General features: G+C 47.5%; 1 protein-coding gene and 1 long non-coding RNA gene across 2 annotated transcripts; both read left to right on the forward strand.

The window, feature by feature from the left end:
* Positions 1-1067: 1067 nt before the first annotated feature.
* On the forward strand, positions 1068-3547 carry LOC142819966 (uncharacterized). The gene is made up of 3 exons (XR_012897661.1): positions 1068-1214; positions 2753-2915; positions 3359-3547. It is a non-coding gene; the product is annotated as an uncharacterized LOC142819966 (long non-coding RNA).
* A 4061-nt stretch (positions 3548-7608) lies between these two features.
* Positions 7609-22742, forward strand: LOC142819877 (protein maestro-like). Its single transcript, XM_075908523.1, has 9 exons — positions 7609-7733; positions 7942-8053; positions 12956-13102; positions 14102-14284; positions 15169-15324; positions 16357-16491; positions 18710-18812; positions 19785-19850; positions 21945-22742. Exons 1-9 carry the CDS (start codon positions 7681-7683, stop codon positions 22016-22018), a joined length of 1029 nt encoding a protein of 342 aa, XP_075764638.1. The 5' UTR covers positions 7609-7680; the 3' UTR covers positions 22019-22742.
* Positions 22743-23418: the final 676 nt, after the last annotated feature.

Here is a 23418-nt window from a genome sequence, read left to right on the forward strand (position 1 = left end):
CAATGGGGGAATCAACAGCAGAAGACAGAGATAATCTAACGGTACATCTGCACTAGCTCGTTAGTTCGAGCTAGGTAGGGTAATGAGGGCAAGCGGAGTTGCAAATGAAGCCCGAGATTTAAATATCCCGGGCTTCATTTGCATGTTCCCTGGCGCCACCATTTTTAAATCCCCCTTAGTCCGAACTCTGTGCCCGCGGCTACATGCGGCATGGACTAGGTAGTTCAAATTAAAGATCCTAATTCGAACTACCGTTACTCCTCATGGAATTAGGATCTTTAATTAGAACTACCTACTCCGTGCCGCATGTAGCCGCGGGCACGGTGTTCGGATTAAGGGGGATTTTAAAATGGCAGCACCCAGGAACATGCAAATGAAGCCCAGGATATTTAAATCCTGGGCTTCATTTGCAACTCTGCTTGCCCTCATTACACTACCTAGCTCGAACTAACGAGCTAGTGTAACCGTACCCCAAGTGAAAAGGAAGATGCTTGATTATTTGTCTATCTTGTTGTCACAGTTTCCAGCCATGAAAGGCTTGGAAAAATTAGACTCCGAGTAAAATGCAAAAAGAGAATATCCGGCCCCAAGAGACAAGCTAAGTGAACTATATCTTAGGGCCTCAGATAATGAGGGGTCTCTAAAAATACCCCAAAATTGCTAGTTTTTACTTGCCTCTTTGCCTATGTATAGATAGATAGATAGATAGATAGATAGATAGATAGATAGATAGATAGATAACTTTATTATTTCTATTTTCATTTTCCTTTCTGTTAGAATAATACATGGTTTTTTTTGGAAATGCAATGAGGCCTCTTTAACTTGACATAGCTTCGGGCCTCAGCATGTCTTAACCCGGTGTTGCAGCCAGGTATGGGCAGAGATATGTATAATTTTTGTGGGTTAAATCTATGCAGCCATGTCTAAATACTTGTTTTTTGAAGGGAGGATTTTCTACAAGAACAGCAAATTGCTGAACGACTAAATAAACGTTTTGGTTCTGCAGAATGAATGGAGAGAATGGAAAAGGGACATTTTTTCTGGTTTTATTCTGTCCAGGTGCCAGATATCCTGAGTAGAATATATCTTCATATGCCTACCATCAAGCAGGGTAGCTTGAGGCAGTTCCTGGTGGAGTCAGTGTCCATTCTAGCTCACCATCACCTAGAGGCAGTGATCTTCAGCCTCCTCATCAAACGTCTGCCGATGGACAGGTATATACTGCTCCTTACAGTGTTCATTTTGGTAACCATGGATCCCACGGCTTCACTGGAAGATGTAAGGCTTCATTTAAGCCACAGACAGTTTGAGATAATTCCTAAAGGTTAATAGCTTGGGTCTTTCTGCAGAAAGGTCCAAGACCATGTCAAGGTGGGTGCAGGGAGAAATTAAGTGTCATTCTGTTTCCATTAATTAATAGTTGCTTTGGCATCCTAAAGACTTCCCTTTACTGGCATCACTGGAGTGGATTTTTGCTTCTCCAGACCCCTGAACTAACATCACCCTGGAAATTGCCAGTGACTGTTCGTTTTCTGGTAGCATGAAAGCTTCAAATCCAAATTCCTGGCTGATTAGCAAGGATAGGGTACCAGGCTTTTGGTATCAGCAAGGGTATGGCTGCTGGAATGGAGTTGTCATTCTTGGTACTTAAAGACAGGGCGGTAAGCATATCTATCATTTCATTCAAACATCCCTAGCTGAATTATCAGTCATCAGTGCTGGAATCTAAGAACATAAGAACGGCTGTAGTGGGTCAGACCAAATGTCCATCTAGCCCAGGATCCTGTCTTCAGACAGTGGCCAATGCCAGGTGCCCCATAGGGAGTGAACAGAACATGCCCATTCTGGCAAATAGAGGCCAGGGAATGCCATTTGTGAAGAGGTCATGGGCTAGCCACAAATATTTGTTCTCGTAGTTGTACATCCAGTTAGTAGGAAGATCATTTTTCTTTCTTCAACTTGTCTCCCAGGCCCCAGATCTTTGGGCATCATATGCTCATGATTCCATATCTACTGAGAAGTAGGAAAACAGGAACTGTGATTAGAGCTCTGTGTCCTTTCCTTCTGAAGTCTAGCATTAATGATTATGGTGCAGTAAGACTAGGGTTGTGTCTATACAGCACCCTAAACTTGAAATAAGATGCACAATTTGCACTCCGCAAATTGCGTATCATATTTTGCATAGCCTATTTTGAAATGTGGCGCTTCTACACAGCACCAAATGTCGAAATAATGCGCTATTTCAAGCCATCCCTTATCCCTCATGCAACAAAGTTTCTTGGGATGGCAAAATAGTGTGCCCATTATTTTGAAAAATATTTCAAAATAACGGGCTGCTTGTGTAAATGTGGGGTAGCTATTTCGGGATACCTCCAGGATCCCAAAATAGTCATGCACTGTAGAAATGTAACCTGAAATGTAACTTAACTTAGTTCTGTAACTAGAAACTCAATATGTAAAACATGAGGACCATATAAGGAGGACAGCACTCTGAACTTGCTCATCATAGGCAGGGCTTGACAAATAATACAATCTACTCACCCATGGCGTGTAGATTGTAACCTGGAAGAGCCGGGTTCGGGCGACCTGTGCATGCGCAGAACGATCTGTGCATGCACAGTTCGCCGGACAGCGCGGTTGGTGAGCCCTGATCATAGTCAAGGAGAAAATTTGTTCTTTACTTGAATATGATGCATATAGTCAGAGCCACAAAAGTCTCCAGGGGTCACATATAACTTATGTTAAATTGCAGTGACACCACTGAGCTGTGGAGATCTCTGGGGACAGATCCCTTGCTCGCCCCTCAAGTCCTGAAGGTCCTAATAGAAAAAATAAAGACTCCAACAAGCCAAGAAGGAAGGATGACCTCAGAGACAAAAACTGACCTGCATTTAGCAGCTGCTGAACCTCTCACAGTAAGTTAGACGACAGACATGTATTTCTCTGCCTTGTGACAAACATGCTGATGGAAAGCTAGATGAGTGGTATAATATTGTCATATGGGCACTTCTTTTCTGAAGTACTGTTTCCTGGATTCCAGCTGTGCTTTCTGTGGAACAACAGATGGCAGATTTAGAGTATGTGGCTGATTCACTTAATACTATCTGGCAATTAGAAAGTCTTTGAATCAGATTTCTTACAGTGCTTTGCACATGTTTTGTACAACTCACAACATGCCTTGATAGGTCGTACACATTTTTACAGATATGGGACGCTAAGGCACACATGGAGTGAATTGCTCTCGGTCATTCATCAAGTTAGTGACAGGAGTGAGAATTTAGTCCAGCAGGTATCAGAAGGGGAGAGAGTGTGATAGTGTTAGGAAGAGACCTCTTCTTTTACCATGCTCTCCTTTCAGGCAACATGTGCCATCTTTGAAGTGGTGTCAGCATTGCAGCTGAGCAAAACTGTGCAGGAGCTGTTCCCGGAGTTGTTTACTGTTCTCCTGCAGCAGATCAGCCAAACCCTAAGACAAAAGATGCCTTTGCCCAGGATGAGCAGCCGAAGGAGGTTATTCAGAAAAGGACAACAACTATGTGAGGGCAACCCTTGCAGGTAATTAGAAGAAAGGGAGCAAAACAAAGAGAATCCCAGTCTATTTGTGTGACACTCCCCAGGAGTTCTCAGGGTTATGAGGCACCTTACCATCACCTGCTTTTAATATGAGAAAGTCTTGTTTGTGCTTGCTATAGGTCAGTTCCCTGAAACCACCAAGCTCTGGCAACACAAACACTACTATCTAGGCCTCCTCAGGCCTCAGTCTCTTTGTCCTCTCTTTCTGACTACAGCTTAGAGAATCTCTATCAACGGATTCTCCTCTAAGAGAAGTCTCCCTGCGATGTACGTGCATCTCCGCACCAATCAGCGTTCCCCCATCTCTTAGTTTAAAAACTGCTCTACGGCCTTTTAATGTTTAGTGCCAGTAGTCTGGTTCCACCCTGGTTTAGGTGGAGCCCATCCTTCCTGTATAGGCTCCCCCTCTCCCAAAAGTGTCCCCAGTTCCTGATAAATCCAAACCCCTCTTCCCTACACCATCGTCTCATCCATGCATTGAGACTCTGAAGCTTTGCCTGCCTACCTGGTACTGCGCGTGGAACTGGAAGCATTTCCAAGAATGCCACCATAGAGGTCCTGGATTTCAGTCTCTTTCCTAGCAACCTAAATTTGGCCTCCAGGACATCTCTCCTACCCTTCCCTATGTCATTGATACCTACATGTACCACGACCACCGGCTCCTCCCCAGCACTAGACATAAGTCTATCTAGATACCTCGAGAGATCTGCAACCTTTGCACCAGGCAGTCAAGTGACCATACAGTTCTCCTGGTCATCACAAACCCAACTATCTATGTTTCTAACGATCGAATCACCCACTACTAACACCTGCCTCTTCCTAACATCTGGCATTCCCTCCCCCTCAGAGGTATCGTTGGTGCGAGAGGATACCGCAACATCCTCGGGAAGGAGGGTCCCAACTACGGGATGGTTTCCCTCTGCTCCCATTGAATTCTCTGTTCCCTTGAGACTTTCATCCTCCTTAAGAGCACTGGGACTCTCAGACTGGAGGTGGGACAGTACTACAGTGTCCTGGAAAGTCTCATCAACATAGCTCTCTACCTCTGTTAGCTCCTCCAGTTCAGCCACCCTGGCCTCCAAAGCCCGAACTCGGTCTCTGAGGGCCAGGAGCTCCTTGCAACAGGTGCACACATACGCCACTCGCCCACAGGGCAGGTAATCATACATGTTACACTCGACGTAATAAACAGGATAGCCCCCACTCCGCTGCTGGGCTTCTGTCTCCATTTTTTTATGAATAAATTTAAGTAAAAACTGGGCTTATTAAATCTCTGGAATATAGATTATTATAAAAGTTAGGTTTAAAGAAGATCAGAAGTCACTAGTGCCCTCTAAACTCCCACTCCAAAGTCCCTCTCCAAGCTCCCTGTTCGCGGACTCACAGGCTTATATAGCTCTGGTAGCCCCTCCCCCGACTGAGGCTCAGCCAATTAACATAGGCTTCTAGATTTCAAACCTTTTAGAAGCTCCTTCAAACAAACAAACAAACAAACAAACAAACAAACAAACAGACAAACAGAGAAACACAAGCTCAGCACACAACAAATAACCCCCCCCCCCCACACACACACAAACACACTCCCTTTTCATCCATCTCACACACAACAGTCTTGAGCCCCCACTCAGTAGCTTGGGAAATTCACACACCTCTGGACGCCTCTGAGAGGCAATGCTTCCCCACTTGCAAGCACAGAGTCTGAGTGTAGAAAAGAAACTTTTAATGAAAGAGAGAGAGAGAGAGGTCACATGGCATTAGCTTGGGAAAATACCACAGCCAGAGTTCATAACCAACCCACGAGTAACCATCCCAGCTCAAATGGATTGAGCAATGTCCTTTGCCCCTCAGGCTCACTAGTCCAACAATGTAAGGGTCCCATTCACCTACCCAAACTTTCTCCATACCCCACTTCAAACGCCCCACTTACAGCTCTGTCAGTACAGTCCCAGACACATCACCCTGATGACTCCACCCATTGAGCCTGAGGCCATGCCACCTTCGTGCTGCTCTTGTGGTCTGCTGCTCCACCAGCCGCTCTGCTGGCTGCCTGCCACTGCTCCTCTCCAGCTGCCCTGCTGGCCACCCTCTGGTCTCTCCCACCAGCCCCTCTGCTGGCCGCAATGGGTCTGGCTCCAGGCCAAACCAGTGACTTCAGCTCTTAGTGATTTCAACTCTTTAGCTACCACCTAGGCTGGCAAAAAGATTCCAGCTTCCACTGGAATAACAAAAAGACTCCTAATGGAGTCTGCTTTAGGTCTACCCTTAGAAGGCGGGGGGGGGGGGGGGAGGAGGAGAGAGACAGGTTGAACCAGCCTTACAGCTGACACCTGGCAGGCATGAAGCAGGCTGGCTCAAGCCCTTTGTCCCCAACTCAGTTCACTCAGCTCTGGAAGGGGGAGGCTTGTTTATCTGAGACCCCTTACAATGATGGTGTCTCTCCTGCAAGCACTGGTGTCATATTTTACAGTTCCTACATTTAGGGGTAGCATGGTTTGTGACCCCACAACAGCCAAATTAGTTACAATACATCACATTCCATTCTGACAACCAGTCCTCCATGAGCCCTGGCTGAATTGGATTTATATAACCACACCCCAGATTCCTTCCCCATCCCAGCATGAAGCAGTTAATTATCAGACAGGCCTGTATTTACATATCAACAGTTAATTATCTTACAGGGCTAAACAATTTGAGTGAGCATGCCCACCCCCAAAATGTGGTGTAGTCTCTCCTTTTCGCTGGCTGATTGCAAGCAGTAGTTCAGCCCCTGCTTACACTTATACTTTAGAACTCAGCTCTGGAAAACATACAACACTTAGATGTATTTATAGGGAAAACAAGAACTGGTATATTATCAAAGAACAGAGATGTCAGTGATAATGAGTTAGAATACAGGCAAAAAATGGTTAGAGCCCTGCGCGAATACAAACATCTACCCCTGGACACGGAGATCTGCAGATAGACATTGGGTTCTACACATCCACAGGGCTCTGCTCCCAAGAGCCATTGTGACCAACAGAGAGGCGCATGGCCCTGTCATGCCTGGGAACCAGTGTCCTGCACCAGCAGCTCCTCCCATCCGCACTGCTGTGTGGTGTCAGTTGAAGGGCACACATTGCTCTGTGTCTCACAGGTCCACCTGCTGCTCTTTTAAGGGTAGCCAAAACTACATCAGGGTTATTTTCAGGCCCCACTTTGCAGAACGCTACCTTCTGTGGCTGGTTTCCATTTCCTGTCATAAAACTCTCCAAACTTCGGAGGAGTCGTTGCCCGTGTTGAGACTTTCTTGTCTGTACATACCGATGTGTAGACTATGTGCAGTGTTTTAATCCGCCTGTCCATGCATAGCACCGTTACATTATATCTCAGCTTTCTAGTCCCTCCTCCAGATGGAGGGAAAGTGTTTCCATTCAGAGAACTCCCTTTGAAAGGCTCTCCTAGCATTTGTCTCTTTTGCTCTCTGTTTCCCTCAAACACTCCTCTGTGTGTCCCTTTAGGCAGATTCCTTATTAATGGGATAATAGGTTTGTTGATTCTATAGCCCCACTCTAGCCAGGCAATCAGGTACATTTCTATCCAATTAGGCTTTCTCTGGGGAAGCTAATTAGTACTAGTAGTTACCAGAGTGCTGACCCCAAGTACAAGCTCTCAGCACCCTGTCACATCTCGCTGGACATAGGGCCCCAAAATATCCATTAGTGATCACTAATCTCTCTGTGTCCCAGCTTTTGGGGTCTGATTGTGAATTTTTTCCATATTACTGTACTGTGCTAGTGCCCATACGCCTTGCAGATAGGAGAAAGTGACTGCAAAATGTTGTCCATAGCAACACTAGTAATATGAGATGTATGAGACTGAAATACCTCCTGGAATTAAGTCCTTCCAAAAACAGTGGTCCCCAGGACACTGTCAATGGATGAACTGTCAATGAACAACAGCCCTGACAAGTAACTGGGGTTTCCTGACTGCTTAGGCTGTGCCTTTCTATTGGTTACTACAGTTCTGTGCCTCTTTTCCCCCAGGCTTTCTATTGAAGCATTAGAGGCTGTGCTTCTCAAGGCTGTGAATGAGAAGCTGATAAGAACACTCTGGAAGCAGAGAACTTGGATGCTTCTTGAAAATCCGCAGACTCACCACGAGGGGGTGTGTTTGCTGGTGAGGTAAGAGATCTAGGAGACAGCATTTCATCCTCAGGGATCGGCAACAAATAGAGTGACTGACAGGGAACTTTCAGGTATAGCTTTGTGCGGGGTGTCCTGGGTGAGAAACACAGAGCTTCCATGCGTAGGTTTTAGAGTTGTATGGTCATAGCAGCTAAGCTTTTGAAGTGCACAGTCTGCCCCATAAGTGGTTCCTTTTGTCTTCCAGTGTTCTGCAAAGATCTGGACTAATAACAGTGGAGATCATACAGAGCCTCCTCCCCTGGGTAAATTCCCCATCAGAAAATCAGCGAGTCACCAGCACAGCTTTCTTTGCTCAGGTATGAGCAGTTCCACCATTAGGCTGTTATCTGTTGTTTACCTTTCTCTGAGGAGTTGTACAGTTCACTTCATAGGAATTCATTTTAGATAGTAGAATGTGTCCTTTGTAAGGAAATCTCACAAGGAACTTCATTACACCTTTCTTAATCATTTTCTCTTTGTTATTTTTGGGGTCTATACTAGCCTGGCCTAGCTGCCTATTCTAGTTGCTGGTTAAGAGAGAGTGAGAAAGATATAGATAGGCTACGTCTACATTGGCAAGATTTTGCGCAAATAAGGTATGTCTAACCTACAGCACTAATTCAATTTAACTTAATTCGAATTAGTTAATTCGAAATAAGCTAATTCAAATGAGTGCATCTAGACCTAAAAACTAATTCGAATTAGCATTTTGCTAATTCGAAATAGCATGTCCACATTGAGTGGACCCTGAACCGAAGTCAAGGCTGGCCAGAACCAGTGCCGTCAGGGCATCAGGTTAGGACTTAAGGTGTGGAGCTGCTTCCTCAGGCTAGCCGAGGGCTGTGCTTAAAAGGACCCGACCCCCACCCCGGACAGACAGTTCTCAGGATTCCCCGCTTGCTTGTCTAACTCGATGGGGACAGCAAAGCAGTCCTGTCTTGGAGTGCCCTGAATGCCCACACTCGGCACATTACAGCACTCGACCATCAGCCCGGCTGCACTTGCCGCAGGCTGCCATCTGGGGGAGGTCAATCAGGGGGCTGTCAGGATCCAGGAGGCCCTACAGGAAAGCTTCCACCCCGAGGAGCCCGCAGAGCCACCCCAGTCCTCCCCATCGGGGGCTCGTGCCCCATTCCTCCCTCACCTCCTTCCACTTACCCTTCCCGAGCCCCCTCTTCCTGATGTAAAAAATAAAGGACACGTGTTCAAAAATAGAAACTCTCTTTATTTAACAAAACTGGGGGTGGGGGGGGGGTGAGTTAACCTCTGGGGGACTGGGAAAAGGAGGTGGGAGAGGGGAAGAAAGAGGGTGGGAGAGGGGAGGTGGAAACCTGGGAGGAGGGAGCTGGAAGGGGGAAGCCAGGGGAAGAAGGAGGAGGGGAAGTATAAAACTATGGTACGCCATATCTTCAGAACTGTGTACAGATGTGGTCTTCTCACCTCAAAAAAGATATGGCCTTGGAAAGGGTTCAGAAAAGGGCAAGTACAATGATTAGGGGTTTGGAACAGGTCCCATATGAAGAGAGGCTAAAGAGACTGGGACTTTTCAGCTTAGAAAAGAGGAGACTGAGGGGGGATATGATAGAGGTCTATAAAATCATGAGTGGTGTGGAGAGGGTGCATAAAGAAAAGTTCTTCATTAGTTCCCATAATATAAGGACTAGAGGACACCAAATGAAATGAATGGACATCAGGTTTAAAACTAATAAAAGAAAGTTCTTCTTCACACAAAGTTCTTCTTATAGTCAACCTGTGGAACTCCTTGCCACTGGAGGATGTGAAGCCTAGAACTATAACAGAGTTTAAAGAGAAGTTAGATAAATTCATGGAGGTTGGGTCCGTGGAGTGCTATTAGCCAGGGGGTAGGAATGGTGTCCCTGGCCTCTGTTTGTGGAAGGCTGAAGATGGATGGCACGAGACAAATCGCTTGGTCATTGTCTTCGGTCCATCCCCTCTGGGGTACCTGGTGTTGGCCGCTGTCGGCAGACAGGCTACTGGACTAGATGGACCTTTGGTCTGACCCAGTACGGCCATTCTTATGTTCTTATGTTCTAAGCGCAGGGCTCAGGGTCGGGGGTCTCACTGGAACAACTTGATTTTCATGCAAACCTGCTCCTGGATTTGGATGTGGCCTTTGGTGTCCAGGCTGGCAGCTATCCTGCCCTAGACGGCTGCATTCCTGTGCCTAGTGTGGAGGTCGTGGACGCTGGAGGCCTCCCCCCCCAAACCTCGATAATGTCCACGATCTCCGCACTAGACCACGCGGGCACCTGCCTCTTGTGGCCCTGGGCAGGCTCCTAGGAGCCGCCAACCTGGTCCTGGGAAGAGGCGGAGGGCTGGGTGGCAGCGGGTGGCTGGCTCATGCCATGCCAGGTGCAGGGTCTGCTGGCTGGGTGCTGGCAGGCTTGCCACTGGCACAGGCACTGTAGCCAAACCGTGCCCCTTTAAGGGCTCTGGGGCTGGGAGAGGGGCAGAAAAGTTTCCCTGGTTTGGCCCAGAGTGGCCATCAGGGCAACCTGATTAGGGTTAGCCTCCAACTAGTTCGAATTAAGTGGCTACACAGCCCTTAATTTGAACTACTTAATTCGAACGAGGCGTTACTCCTCGTAGAATGAGGTTTACCTAGTTCAAATTAAGCGCTCCGCTAGTTCGATTTAAATTCGAACTAGCAGTTTGTATGTATAGCCGCTATTAAAGTTAATTCGAACTAACGGCTGTTAGTTCGAATTAACTTTGTAGTGTAGACATACCCATACTTTTAACGCGAGAGTTTTTGCGTTAGAATATTTGCGCAAGAGAGCGTCTACACTGGCATGTGCTGTTGCGCTAAGAGGCGCTTTTGTGCAAAATCATCCGTGCCAGTGTAGACGCTCTCTTGCGCAAGAAAGCCATTGGGCTTTCTTGCACAAGAAATTAATGTGGCCTGTCTACACTGGCCTCTTGCGCAAGAACAGTTGCACAGGAGGGCTTTTTCCTGAGCGGGAGCATCATAGTTTTTGCGCAAGAAGCACTGATTTTAGACATTAGAATGTCAGTGTTCTTGCGCAAGAACTCCCCGCCAGTGTAGACAGGCAGCTGCTTTTGCGCAAAATCATGCCAATGTAGATGTAGCCATAGAATTTGAGTTACTAGACCTTTTCTGACAATTCCTAGGGCTAATACTAACCAACAGCTCCTGATTTTGGTCTAGCTCAGCAAATCTTCTAAATGAATCTAGTGTCCTAATACTATAAAATAAGCAACATACAAATACATTAACATCTATCTTAGATTCTCATTAATGTAGAATAATAGATTCATAGAACATTCGAACTGGAAGGGATCTTGAGAGGTCTTCGAGTCCCATCCCCAGCCATCACGGCAGGACCAAGCACAGTCTAGATCATCCCTGACAGGTGTTTGTCTAACCTGCTCTTAAATATTTCTAGTGATGCAGATTCCACAACCTCCTGAGGCAATTTATTGCAGGGTTTAACCACCCTGACAGGCAGGACGTTTTTCCTGCTGTCCAACCTAAACCTCCCTTGATGTAATTTAAGCTCATTGCTTCTTATCCTATCCTTAGAGGCCAAGGAGAACAATTTTTCTCCATCTTCCTTAAAACATCCTTTTAGAAACTTGTATTATCTGAGTACTTCAAAATGATAATGTAGTATCTGAGTGCCTCAAAACTCTTTAAAAGTATGTATCCCTACAATACCCCTGTGAGGCAGGGAAACACTATTAGTCCCATTTTGCAAACAGGAAACTGATGCACAGAAGGCCTAAGTGACTTGCCCAACATCATCTAGGAAGTCTTTGAGGGTGCAGGAAATTGAACTGGAACCTCCTAAGTCCTAGGCTGCTAACTACTGGAGCATCCTCCCTCTCCACAGCCTTGCTATAACGTCTGTGTCATATTTCACATTTACGCTAAGTCGCTATTTTAGAGGCTCATCTGGTGGTTCTAGGAATCTGTTTGTGCCCCAAAATCTTTCTACACCCCACCTAGGAAAGGAGTCACAAACGTGGGTTTTCAAGGTCTGCCTAGAGAGGCCTCATGAAAGCTGCCAATCAGAGCCCAGCTGGCTCAGATATATGGAGCTACAGGGCTTTATTAGGTCAGTTTCTTTCAGGAAGTGGAGGGCCAAGAAAGGATGCTATTCTCTGGCCAAACCAATTCACAGGGGTTTATTTCAGGCAGCATTTTCTGAAGCTGAATTTGCAGAGAGAGAGTCCTTACGAGCCTTAAACATATAATTTGAGGGAGAAACTGAAAGTGGCCCCATAGGAAGAACCCAAGGAAAAAGTAGCAATAAACTGAAATGAAGCAATGACTCGCTGCTATTTCTAGGTTGGAACCAAGAGTAGTGGGCAGGCCCAGGTTCCCCAGTGGCATAAACCCGATGAAGGGGTGTGTCTAGACTACATGCCTCCTTCGACAGAGGCATGTAGATTAGCCACATCGGAAGAGGGAAATGAAGCTGCGATTAAAATAATCGCGGCTTCATTTAAATTTAAATGGCTGCCCCGATCTGCCGATCAGCTGTTTGTCGGCAGATCGGGGGAGTCTGGACGCGATGCCCCGACAAAGAAGCCTTTCTTCATCGACACAGGTAAGCCTGGTTTCACGAGGCTTACCTGTGTCGATGAAGAAAGGCTTCTTTGTCGGGGCATCGCGTCCAGACTCCCCCGATCTGCCGACAAACAGCTGATCGGCAGATCGGGGCAGCCATTTAAATTTAAATGAAGCCGCGATTATTTTAATCGCGGCTTCATTTCCCTCTTCCGATCTGGCTAATCTACATGCCTCCGTCGAAGGAGGCATGTAGTCTAGACACACCCAAGGGGACAGGGCTTATGGAGAGGTTGAACAAAGAACAGAATATAAAGGGTCCAGAGTTGGGGCTGAAGACCCTAGTGAGGGCAACAGGACCTAAAAGGCATTTGTTTGGACTTTGGGACTTGGCCAGAGGGCTGAGCCATGGAAGACTCACTAAGATCGACTGGCAGGATGCACCTGGGCGAGAAAAGGACTGTGGTATCAAATGCAGTCACTGAGAGGCTCTCAAGGGATGAGCAATCACCCATTATAGTGCCTAAAAGGAAAAATCCATGTTTTTAACACAGTACTCATTCGTATAGAATAATAAATTACAGTGTATTACGTGTCTCCTCAAATTATATTCGCTATCTTAATGAACATATTAGAGCTAATGGACATGTTGATTTTCTTTCAGCTAATGACTGATCCCATACTCAGGGAGAAGAGGTTGATTAAGTCTGTCTTACACATCTTAGAAGAAAGGTTAGAGGACAATAACTGGATTGTCCGTCGAATGGCTGTAAGAGGCCTGGGAAATGTAGTCTATGGGGCACCTGAGAAGGTAAGATAGAATACTGAATACAATGCAGCATAACTAGAGAAACTAAAGGAAACAATTGCTCAGGATTTACAGAGGCCATGCACAATGCACTAGGCCAACTTCTGCTCTCTCATACCCCTGGAACCTCTTTGCAGTCAATACACAGCAGGTTGGTTCCCTTGGTAAGCTGGGCATAAGGAAACAATATGTACTTAATATGATCATATGTAAATGTATACTCCTAGGAATGAAGAGTGTAGGCCATACTTCCAAGATGAGAGAGATTCTATTCCAGGAAACAGAGACACTAAAAAACTCAAATCATGATAGATAATCAGCTGAACGTAAGCGCCCAGTACAAAGCTGTGACCAAAAGAGCTGAGGTGATCCTCGGAGGCATAGACAGAGGGATTCTGAATAAGAATAAAGAAGTTATTTTACCTCTGCTTATGGCACTGGTGTGAGAACTGTTAGAATACTATGTCAGGATCATGCCTGCAATTCAAGAAGGATGCTGATAAATTGGAGAAGAGTCACAAGAATTTTCAAAGGGCTAGAAAATGTGCCTTTAGATTCAATGGGGGGGGGGGGGGAGGAATGAAGCTAAACTAATTCAGACTGCTAGTAAGGCATACATTTTAACGGTAATTTTAATCATTGGAACCATTTACCAAGGGTTGTGGTGGGTTCTCTATCAGTAGCAACTTTAAAAACAAGATGGGCTGTTTTTCTAAAAGAGGTGCTCTAGTCAAACAGACATTATTTTGGGGAGGTTCTGTGTTGTGAAGGAGGTCACAATGGTCCCTTTTGGCCTTCAAATCTAAGTAATTAGAAATCTAATAGGATTACATAGGTGTAATATGGCACAGAGTTTGGCTTATTGTAGCTAGTACCTGATGTAAAATATAGCTATAGGTCACTAGGGGGCAGATGAAATTCCCACTGCTTCATAATTGCTAAAAAAACATATTAGAAATGTGGTTAGTGGAAAGTGTTTTTTAATGTCATATGTCTGAACAGGTGAAAAAGTACAAGAAGTTTCTTCTGGAGACACTGATCAGGACTTTAGAAGAGACTTTCAGTTTTGAAATCATTGTCGAATGCATGAAGGCACTGGCCAAAGTCCTGAAGGAGCTGAAAGGGAAGGACATAGGTTCTTCCTTCAGAGACCTCACCATAGAGATCCGGAAGTACTTCGATAATGTACGTGAACAGAAGCCTTCAACCCCAGTTCAGCTGACATTGATGAGGCTCCATTTACAATGCATGATGTGTCCTCACTGGGCATTGTTCATGTCAGAATGAAGTGATTTTAGGCCTTAGGGAAGAGATGTGTTTTATGGCGGAGCAGAGAATTAAGAAAATGAGGATGCCATCCCTGCTCCTTCAGTCTCACCCTTCTGTTCATCTTTATTTCCAATGAGAATGGCAAAGGAAGTATGAATACTAGATTAGGTAGCTGCATAACAAGGAAAATGGGCATACAGGGTGTAATAGACTGTTTTGGGCCTGCTCCATACGATTTTTATGTCACCTGGTTGAAATTATTCCATTTTGCAGAGAAGTTTGAGATTTCAAATTTTGGTTTTGTTCCTATTTGGGGGACACACCCCCCAGCCCAAATTTCAAATCTCTTTGTGAAACAGTAATACTATTCTCAACCCAGCTCTACTGGGAGCCTTGCCTGAGGGCAGTCTACTGGCAGACTATGCTGGAGACAGGGAACCTGGAAACACTGGGAATTAGAGGTGCCAGGGTGCACATTTCCTGGCTCCTTGTCAGCCTGCCAGACAGGCTGTTCTGAAGGTGAGGGCCAGGAAGCCCAAGATCTCAGTTAGCCTGCTAGATGGGTCACCAAGAAGCTGACCAAGTACCCCTACTTGGCTTCTGGAAGAATTTTGTCAAAATTGAACTGTCTTCTAAGTATTTTGAAGAATCAACACATTTGGCCCAAACGTGATTAATTCCAGTTCTTCTAAACTTCTGTAGTTGGAATCACTCTACTCTAATGTAGAAGAGACAGCTGTGCTAGATACATGATGTGGTTATCTCTTCGTTACCAACCTGTGTGGCTTTCTTGGCTATAGAAGGACAACACTCTTCGTGCATTGGCCTTTGTCCTGTTTGGTATCCTGGCCAGCTCTGCAAAGAGAAAATGGAAGGACTATTTTGCCAAGCAGGTTAGACAGAGCTGGGTCTCGCTTCTGCTGCACCTGCAAGATCCAAGCCCTGAAGTTTCAATGGTAAGAATGACAGTGACTTAAATACTAAGCAAAAAGAATCTTCCTCCTGTTGCCAGGGGAGCTCTGCTATTCCTTCCTGCAGTGGAGACCTAAATTCTTCCCTCAGTTCATTGCCCTCCTTTTGAGTCAATCCCAGACAGGCTGGTCCTTAGCAGCCAGGGTTGTCTCACTGGAGTTCAGGATAGGTCATGGGTCTGATCCCAAGAGTTCATTCCTGCCTATCTCTGCACCCCACGTTCCTGCCTCCCCACAACAGAGGAAAGATCACAGCTATGCCTAGTGAAGCAGCTTTCATAGCTACATCTGTTCTGAAAAAACATTGCTGCTATCTCCAGTTTTCAGTATTATAAAATCATAGAACCATAGGTTTGGAGGAGACCTCAGGAGGTCACTGAGTCCAACCTCCTGCCCAAAACAGGACCAGCCACAACTAAACAATCCCAGCCAGGGCTTTGTCAAGCTAGGACTTGAAAACTCTAGATTTAGAGGTTCCGTTGCCTCCCTAGGTAACCCATTCCAGTGCTTCACCACCTTCCTAGTAAAATAGTTTTTCCGAATATCCAACCTATACCTCCCCCACTGTAACTTGAGACCATTGCTCCTCATTCAGTCATCTAGTACCACTGAGAACAGCCTCTCTCCATCCTCTTTGAAATCCCCCTTCAGGTAGTTAAAGCCTTCTATCAAAGCTCCCCTCACTCTTCTCTTCTGAAGACTAAATAATCCCAAATCCCTCAGCCTCTCCTTGTAAATCATGTGTTCCAGCCTCCTAATCATTTTTGTTGCCCTCCGTTGGACTTTCTCCAATGTATCAACATGTTTTAAGTAATGGGGTGCCCAGAATTGGATGCAATACTCCAGAAGTAGAATCCCTTTCCCCCTATTAAAGTCATGCTGGCATATTTTCTGTCTATTACTTCAGGGGAATCCCTTTTATTCTTGGGGTAGATGAGCAGTCAAGGACATGAGTTCCATTTGAATGAGCACAATACGTGTTATGGAACAATTCAATGGTGCAACCCTCTTTTTCAGGAGTGCAGAGCTACATTTCATCTCTGTGCCCCATTTTTGGGACTGAAGAGGCTCCAAACTATACTTAATGAGCATCTTAGTTGCAGAACCGAGCTGAACCCTGAGGAGCTCCAGATGGATATCTGCAGACACCTTGTGAGTGACCTATAGAATTATATGAGATTATTGACAGCATAGGCTTGTGATGTAGAAGCAGGGGGAATGTGTGATGGGCAATGTAAGTATCTATGGGTATGTCTACGCTACAAAGTTAGTTTGAACTAACGGACGTTAGTTCGAACTAACTTTCATAGGCGCTACACTAGCGCTCCGTTAGTTTGAATTTAATTCGAACTAGCGGAGCGCTTAGTTCGAACTAGGTAATCCTCATTCCACGAGGATTAAGCCTAGTTCAAATTTACTAGTTCGAATTAAGGGCTGTGTAGCCTCTTAATGCGAACTAGTGGGAGGCTAGCCCTCCCCAGGTTTCCCTGGTGGCCACTCTGGCCAACACCAGGGAAACTCTATGCCCCCCTCCCGGCCCCGGACCCCTTAAAGGGGCACGGGATGGCTACGGTGCCCGTGCCAGGTGCAAGCCTGCCAGCACCCAGCCAGCAGACCCTGCACCTGGTGCGGATCGAGCCACCCACCCGATGCCCCCCAGCCCTCCCCCTCTTCCCGGGACCAGGCTGGCGGGTCCTGGGAGCTTGCCCGGGACCGCTAAAGGCGGGCTCCCTCCTGGGCTAGTGCGGACATCGTGGACCTCGTCCACGATCTCCACACTAGGCACAGGAAGGTGGCCGGCTAGGGCAGGAGAGCTGCCAGCCTGGCCACCCAGGAGCAGGAGTGCATGAAAATCAAGGTGGTCCACTGAGACCCCACGACCCTGAGCCCTGAGCATACAATGGCCATCCTGGGTCAGACCAAAGGTTCATCTATCCCGTAGCCTGTCTGCCGACAGCGGCCAACCCTAGGGACCCTGGAGGGGATGGACCGAAGACAGTGACCAAGCCATTTGTCTCGTGCCATCCCTCTCCAGCCTTCCACAAACTTTGGGCAGGGACACCTCTCCTACCCCCTGGCTAATACCACTCCATGGACCCAACCTCCATGGCTTGATCTCACTTCCCTTTAAACTCTGTTCTAGTTGTAGCCTTCACAGCCTCCTGCAGCAAGGAGTTCCACAGGTTGACTCTGTGCTTTGTGAAGAACAACTTTCTGTTACTAGTTTGAAGCCTGTTACCCATTCCTTTCCTTTGGTGTCCTCTAGTCCTTCTTTATGGGAACTAATGAAGAACTTTTCTGTATGCACCCTCTCCACCCAACTCCTGGTTTTAGAGACCTCTATCCTGTCCCCCCTCCGTCTCCTCTTTTCTAAGCTGAACAGTCCCAGTCTCTTTAGCCTCTCTTCATATGAGACCTGTTCCCAACCCCTGATCATTTTAGTTGCCCTCCCCTCTGCCACCCTCTCTCTTCCCCTCTCCCACCCCCTTTTCCCAGTCTCCCCCAGTTTTGTTCAATAAAGACAGATTCCATTTTTGAACACAATTGTCCTTTATTTTGTACATCAAGAAGAGGGGCTAGGGAAGGGTAAGGGGAAGGAGTTGAGGGAGGAATGGGGTACGCGCCCCCGATGGGGAGGACTGGGCTGGCTCTGCGGGCTTTTGGGGTGGAAGCTCTCCTGCAGCCCCCCAATTGCCCCATCTCCCCAGATGGCAGGCTGCGGCAAGTGCAGCCGGTCTGATGGCCAAGTGCTGTGATGTGCCCAGTGTGGGTACTCCGGGCACTCCAAGCCAAGACTGCTTTGCAAGCGGGGCACCCCTGAGAACTGTCTGTCCGGGGTGGGGGTTGGGACCCTTTAAGCACAGCCCTCGGCTAGCCTGAGACAGCATCTCCACGCTCTAAGTCCTCCTCTGATGCCCTGCCGGCACTGCTTCCGGCCATCCTTAAGCCCGGTTCAGGGTCCACTTAATGTGGACATGCTAGTTCGAATTAGTAAAATGCTAATTCGAACTAGTTTTTTAGTCTAGATCCGTTAGTTTGAATTAGCTTAGTTCGAATTAAGTAATTCGAACTAAGTTAGTTCGAATTAACGTTGTAGTGTAGACGTACCCTATTAGAGTGGGATACAGGACTGAGGGTGAAAGGAATGTAAATCTGCCCTAGATTCCTACTTTCCCCACTTCTACACAGCCTCCTGTCCTTTCTTCTATTTACTTGTTTAAATTAAAAAAAAAAGTCTGAGTGAGTCCAATAACTGACAGCAGTGGCAAGAGGAACACAGACTGTTTACTTGTGGTTTGTAAAGGCATGTGTTGGCAGTCAAAGGGCATTTCTAGCCAGAGAGAGCTCATGTGTCCCTGATTTTCTCTAGGCCAAAGAGAAGGCTGAGCTACTGGAGAACTTTTACAAAACCACCATCAGATACTTCCGCAGCAGCTGGGAAGAGATCCGGGCAGCTGCAGCCAAGTTAGCTGGTGAGAGAAAGTGTGCCATGTCCCTTTTGGTATTCCCTTTGAGGTAGACAGAAAAAGTCCCTGTGTGCAGCACTGAGCTACTATTAATCTCTCCGTGCTGTGACTTCTCATGCATAAATGGAGATGTTAATGTTCTCCTACTTCTCCAGTGTGGTGTTAGGAGGAATTTGTAATTTGCAATTGAATGCTTTGAGATGGCGCAGTCATTTAGTAGCAGAGGCTGGCACACTGTCACGTAGGGTATGTTTATTCTCCGATCAAACTAGTGTGCTAAAAATAGAGTAGCTGTGGCAGGAGTAGCAGGAGGGGTTAACTATTCCAAGGATGATCCCATCCAAACCCAAAAGTCTGTTCTCAAGGTGGCTAGCTCCTCCGACTGCTTCTGTCATCTGACCTGCACTCTATTTTTAGTAGTCAGAGTTAGTGTGGACTCAAACTATAGACCTAAGCTCAGTGTTGTTCACTGTTCCTTACTGGTGCTTCATCACTGGGAGGTAGGCAGGCCACCGCCACACAGTGCCTGCTGTGGCAGGTTCCTGATTGCCTTGCCCAGGAAGCACTAGATTCCTCCCCTTTGGCCCTGTGCCATCCTTTCCTTAGCACACCCATGCAAGCCAGGCAAGCATTGTGGCCTAATTAATTTATCCATGTGAGATCCTTGCTTAGTACGCACTTATTCCTGGCCCCAGCCCTTTGTTCACACCACTAGATTAATACACTGTCCTAGTATATCTCCACTAACTGACAGCAGTGGCAAGAGGAACATAGATTGTTTAAAGCAAATGAGGTTTTATGTAAACATTCTTAATTTTTTTCTCTTATTCTCTTCAGTGTGGACGCTAAACTTTTCTAGTATTTTCTTGCCTACAACTCACCTTAGACCCACAATAGAAGCCAAAGGGCCAATGTTATCACCTTGCACTTAACAAGAGAAGGTTTTTTATTGATGTTTATTTTACACTGCTTATTTAGGCATCATCCTGGAACATACGGACACCAAGAATATGAAATGGCTGGACATGGAACATCTGTTGACCTGTAAGTAACAAATACAGGTGAAATCCCATTCATTAGTGAGTTATAAAGAAATTTAGCTGACAAGCAAGCAGTAACTGATACCACAGGTGTGAAGTGCATCAGCCACACATCAAAGGACAGATTCAGCTTTAGTCTGCTCTGAAAGAGGTACGTCTACACTACAGCGTTAATTCAAGTTAACTTAATTCGAAATAGTTAATTTGAAATAAGCTAATTCGAATTATGCATCTATACACAAAACCTATTTCAAAATAGCATTTTGTTATTTTGAAATAGCGCGTCCACACTGAGTGGACCCTGAACCGAAGTTCAGGCTGGCCGGAACCAGTGCTGGCAGGGCATCAGGTTAGGACATAGTGTGTGGGGCTGCTGCCTCAGGCTAACTGAGCTCCGTGCTTCACGGGACCCTACCCCCACCCCGAACAGACAGTTCTCAGGGTTCCCCGCTCGCTTGTCTACCCCGATGAGGGACAGCAAAGCAGTCCTGTCTTGGAGTGCCCTGAGTGCCTGCACTCGGGACACCACAGCACTCGGCCACATGGAGCCAGAGCTGCCCCTGGGCACACCGGTGCGTCTCGTAGGGTTGTTGCCATCAGCCCAGCTGCACTTGCTGCAGGCTACCGTCCGGGGAGTCCATCGGGGGGCTGTCAGGATCTAGGAGGCCCTGCAGGAGAGTGTCCACCCCGAGGAGCCCTCAGAGCCACCCCGGTCCTCCCCACCGGGGGCTCGTGCCCCATTCCTCCCTCACGTCCATCTACTTACTCCTCCCTAGCCTCCCTTCCTGATGTCAAATAAAAGACATGTATGTTCAAAAATAGAAACTGGGTTTATTGAACAACAGGGTGAACCTCTGGGGAGACTGGGAAAAGGAGGTGGGAGAGAGGAATAGAGTGGGTGGGAGAGGGGAGGGTGAAACCTGGGAGGAGGAAGTTGGAAGGGAGAAGCAAAGGGAAGAAAGGAGAAGGGAAGATCAGGGCCCAAGGTTGGGGGTCTCACCGCACCAACTTGATTGTCTGCAAACCTGCTCCTGGGTTCGCATGTGGCCTTTGGTGGCCAGGCTGGCAGCTATCCTGCCATTGACGGCCGTGTTCCTCTGTCTAGTGCGGAGATCATGGATGCTGGGGCATCCCTCCCAAACCTGAATAAGGTCCATGATCTCCACCCTGGACCAGGAAGGCACCCGCCTTCTCCAGCCCCTGTCAGGCTCCTGGGTGCTGGCAGACTGCTCCTGAGGAGCAGTGGAGGGTTGGCTGCCAGTGCCTTGCTGGCTCACGTTTTGTGGCTACTGGCTCAGGGGCCCCGGTGGCCACTGCTGGCTCTTGGCTGGTAGGCTTGGATCTGGCACGGGCCAGGGTCTATCCCTTTAATGGCTCTGGGGCCAGGGGGAGAGGAGAGTAAGTTTTCCTGGTTGTGCCCAGAGTGGCCACCAGGGCTCCCTGGGAAGGGCTGGAGGCCCCCTATTTTGAATTAATTGTCTACACAGCACTTAATTTGAAATAGCTATTTCAAATTTGGTGTTACTCCTCGTAGAATGAGGTTTACCAAATTTGAATTAAGCGCTCTGCTATTTCGAATTAATTTCGAAATAGCGGTTTGCATGTATAGATGCTATTAAAGTTAATTCAAAATAACAGCTGTTATTTTGAATTAACTTTGCGGTGTAGACGTACCTGGAGGAAACTGCAGCCAGTGTGATATAAGTCAGTGCATCTCCTGGCTATCCTGGCAATGCCTCTTCCCAACCTGTGTCATCCACTCTTTGGGCTCCATCGGCTCCCTGGGAGCCACTTTTTGCTACCCCAAACTCCACACCATCAGATTTATTTCTGTCAGGAGATGTAAAATAACTTAAAAGCAGAAGCTATTGAGTCAATGGAGCACCTTCCAATTGGATGAGTTTCTGGTAGGGTCAGGGTCTCCCCTCTCCCCCCTCCTCCATCTCAGTTTGGAGCTTGGAAGGATCCCAATGGAGGAACCTAAAGCTTTGTTTGTACAGAGAGCTTCTGTAGCTTGGTACTCACTGGTACTAAATCTCCAGCTACTGCAGGCATAGGTGACTATATGAAAAGTGAGTCATATTCTCTGTAATTCCAGCTCTCCAGGTCCTACAGAATGACCCAAGTCCCATTGTCCAGCTGGTGGCAACTCAGGTCCTAAGAGACATCTGACCTGGATGAGTGCTCGGGGAATGAAGCACAGACAAATAGAACAAAGAGCTCCTGCTACCTTGTCACATCCATTGCTTCACTGGGGATTGCTGGAGGACAATGTGCTCTGTCTGTGCCAGCTTCTGTTTCCAGCTTGCACCTCATATACTTGGGTGGGAAGCGAGACATGGGTGGTATGCGGCCAGCTACAGTGACTGAACGCTATATCTGCTAGCTCTCCATGGGGTAAGGGAGTAGTATAAGGGCCCTACCATCAATCAAACATTAGCCCCGCCCCCTGAATCCGGAAGTCCCCACCCCCCCGACTCCCCGGAAGTCCCTTCTCCCTTGTCACCGGCAGTCCCGCCCCTGGAGGGTAGTACATCCGGGTCGAGAGGGACAGGTGACCGGAAGTTAAAAAGGATGTCATGTGACCCCCATTAGGCCCGTCCCCTGTCACCGGAAGTCCCGCCCTTGGGGGTAATACATCCGGGGTCAAGAGGGGCAGGTGACCGGAAGTAAGGGGTGTCATGTGACCCCTCTAAGGACTTGCCCCGCCTCCCTCTACCAATCAGGAAGGGCTTTCCCCGTAGGATCGCCCCGCGAACCGCTTTGACCAATGGAGGGGCAATTCCGGGACCGGATGACCCGCCCAGAAGTGGGTCATGTGACCCCTCTAAGAACTCGCCCCACCTCCCTCCACCAATCAGGAGGGGTTTTTTCCCTGTAGGACCGCCTCGTGAACTGCTTTGACCAATCAGGGGGCAGTTCCGGGACCGGATGACCCGCCCAGCAGTGGGTTGTGTGACCCCTCTAAGAACTCACCCTGCCTCCCTCTACCAATCAGGAGGGTTTTTTTCCCTGTAGGACCACCCCACAAATCGCTTTCACCATTCGGGGGGTGCTGTTCTGGGACCCGTTGACCAGACCGGAAGCTGGTCGTGTGACCCCTCTAAGAGCTTCCCGTGACACCCTCTGTCAATCAGAGCATAGCACTTCCCCATAAGTTCTAGCGCCACACTAAAGAGGCCATCTTGTTCCAAGAGCGCGTGTTTCAGAGAGCGTGCAAACGCTGAGCGGAAACATGGACTCCTTCACCACCCCCACCAGGAGTTTGGAGTTTGTTTTGGTGACGAGGGCCTTCCACCACATGAGAAGAAAGCGCCACATCAGCAACAGTTCCGAGGACAAGGGAGAGGCGAAAAGGGGCCCTTTGCCCCCTCTGCTATTGGATACACCAGAATCATCCTTGGCGTTCTCGTCAATGCTTTGTATCAGTGTTGAGCAAAAACAAGGTGGGCCCGGTTCGTCTTCCTCGTCCGATGCAATGCTGTCCCGGGTCTGACGGTCAGCTAGAAAGGCATCATCAAGCTGTCAAAAGATTGCCAGAAAGAAATAATGTAAGACGCTCTGGTCATTTT

This window comes from Pelodiscus sinensis, chromosome 25, assembly GCF_049634645.1.
Source record: "Pelodiscus sinensis isolate JC-2024 chromosome 25, ASM4963464v1, whole genome shotgun sequence".
Taxonomy (NCBI): domain Eukaryota; kingdom Metazoa; phylum Chordata; order Testudines; family Trionychidae; genus Pelodiscus; species Pelodiscus sinensis.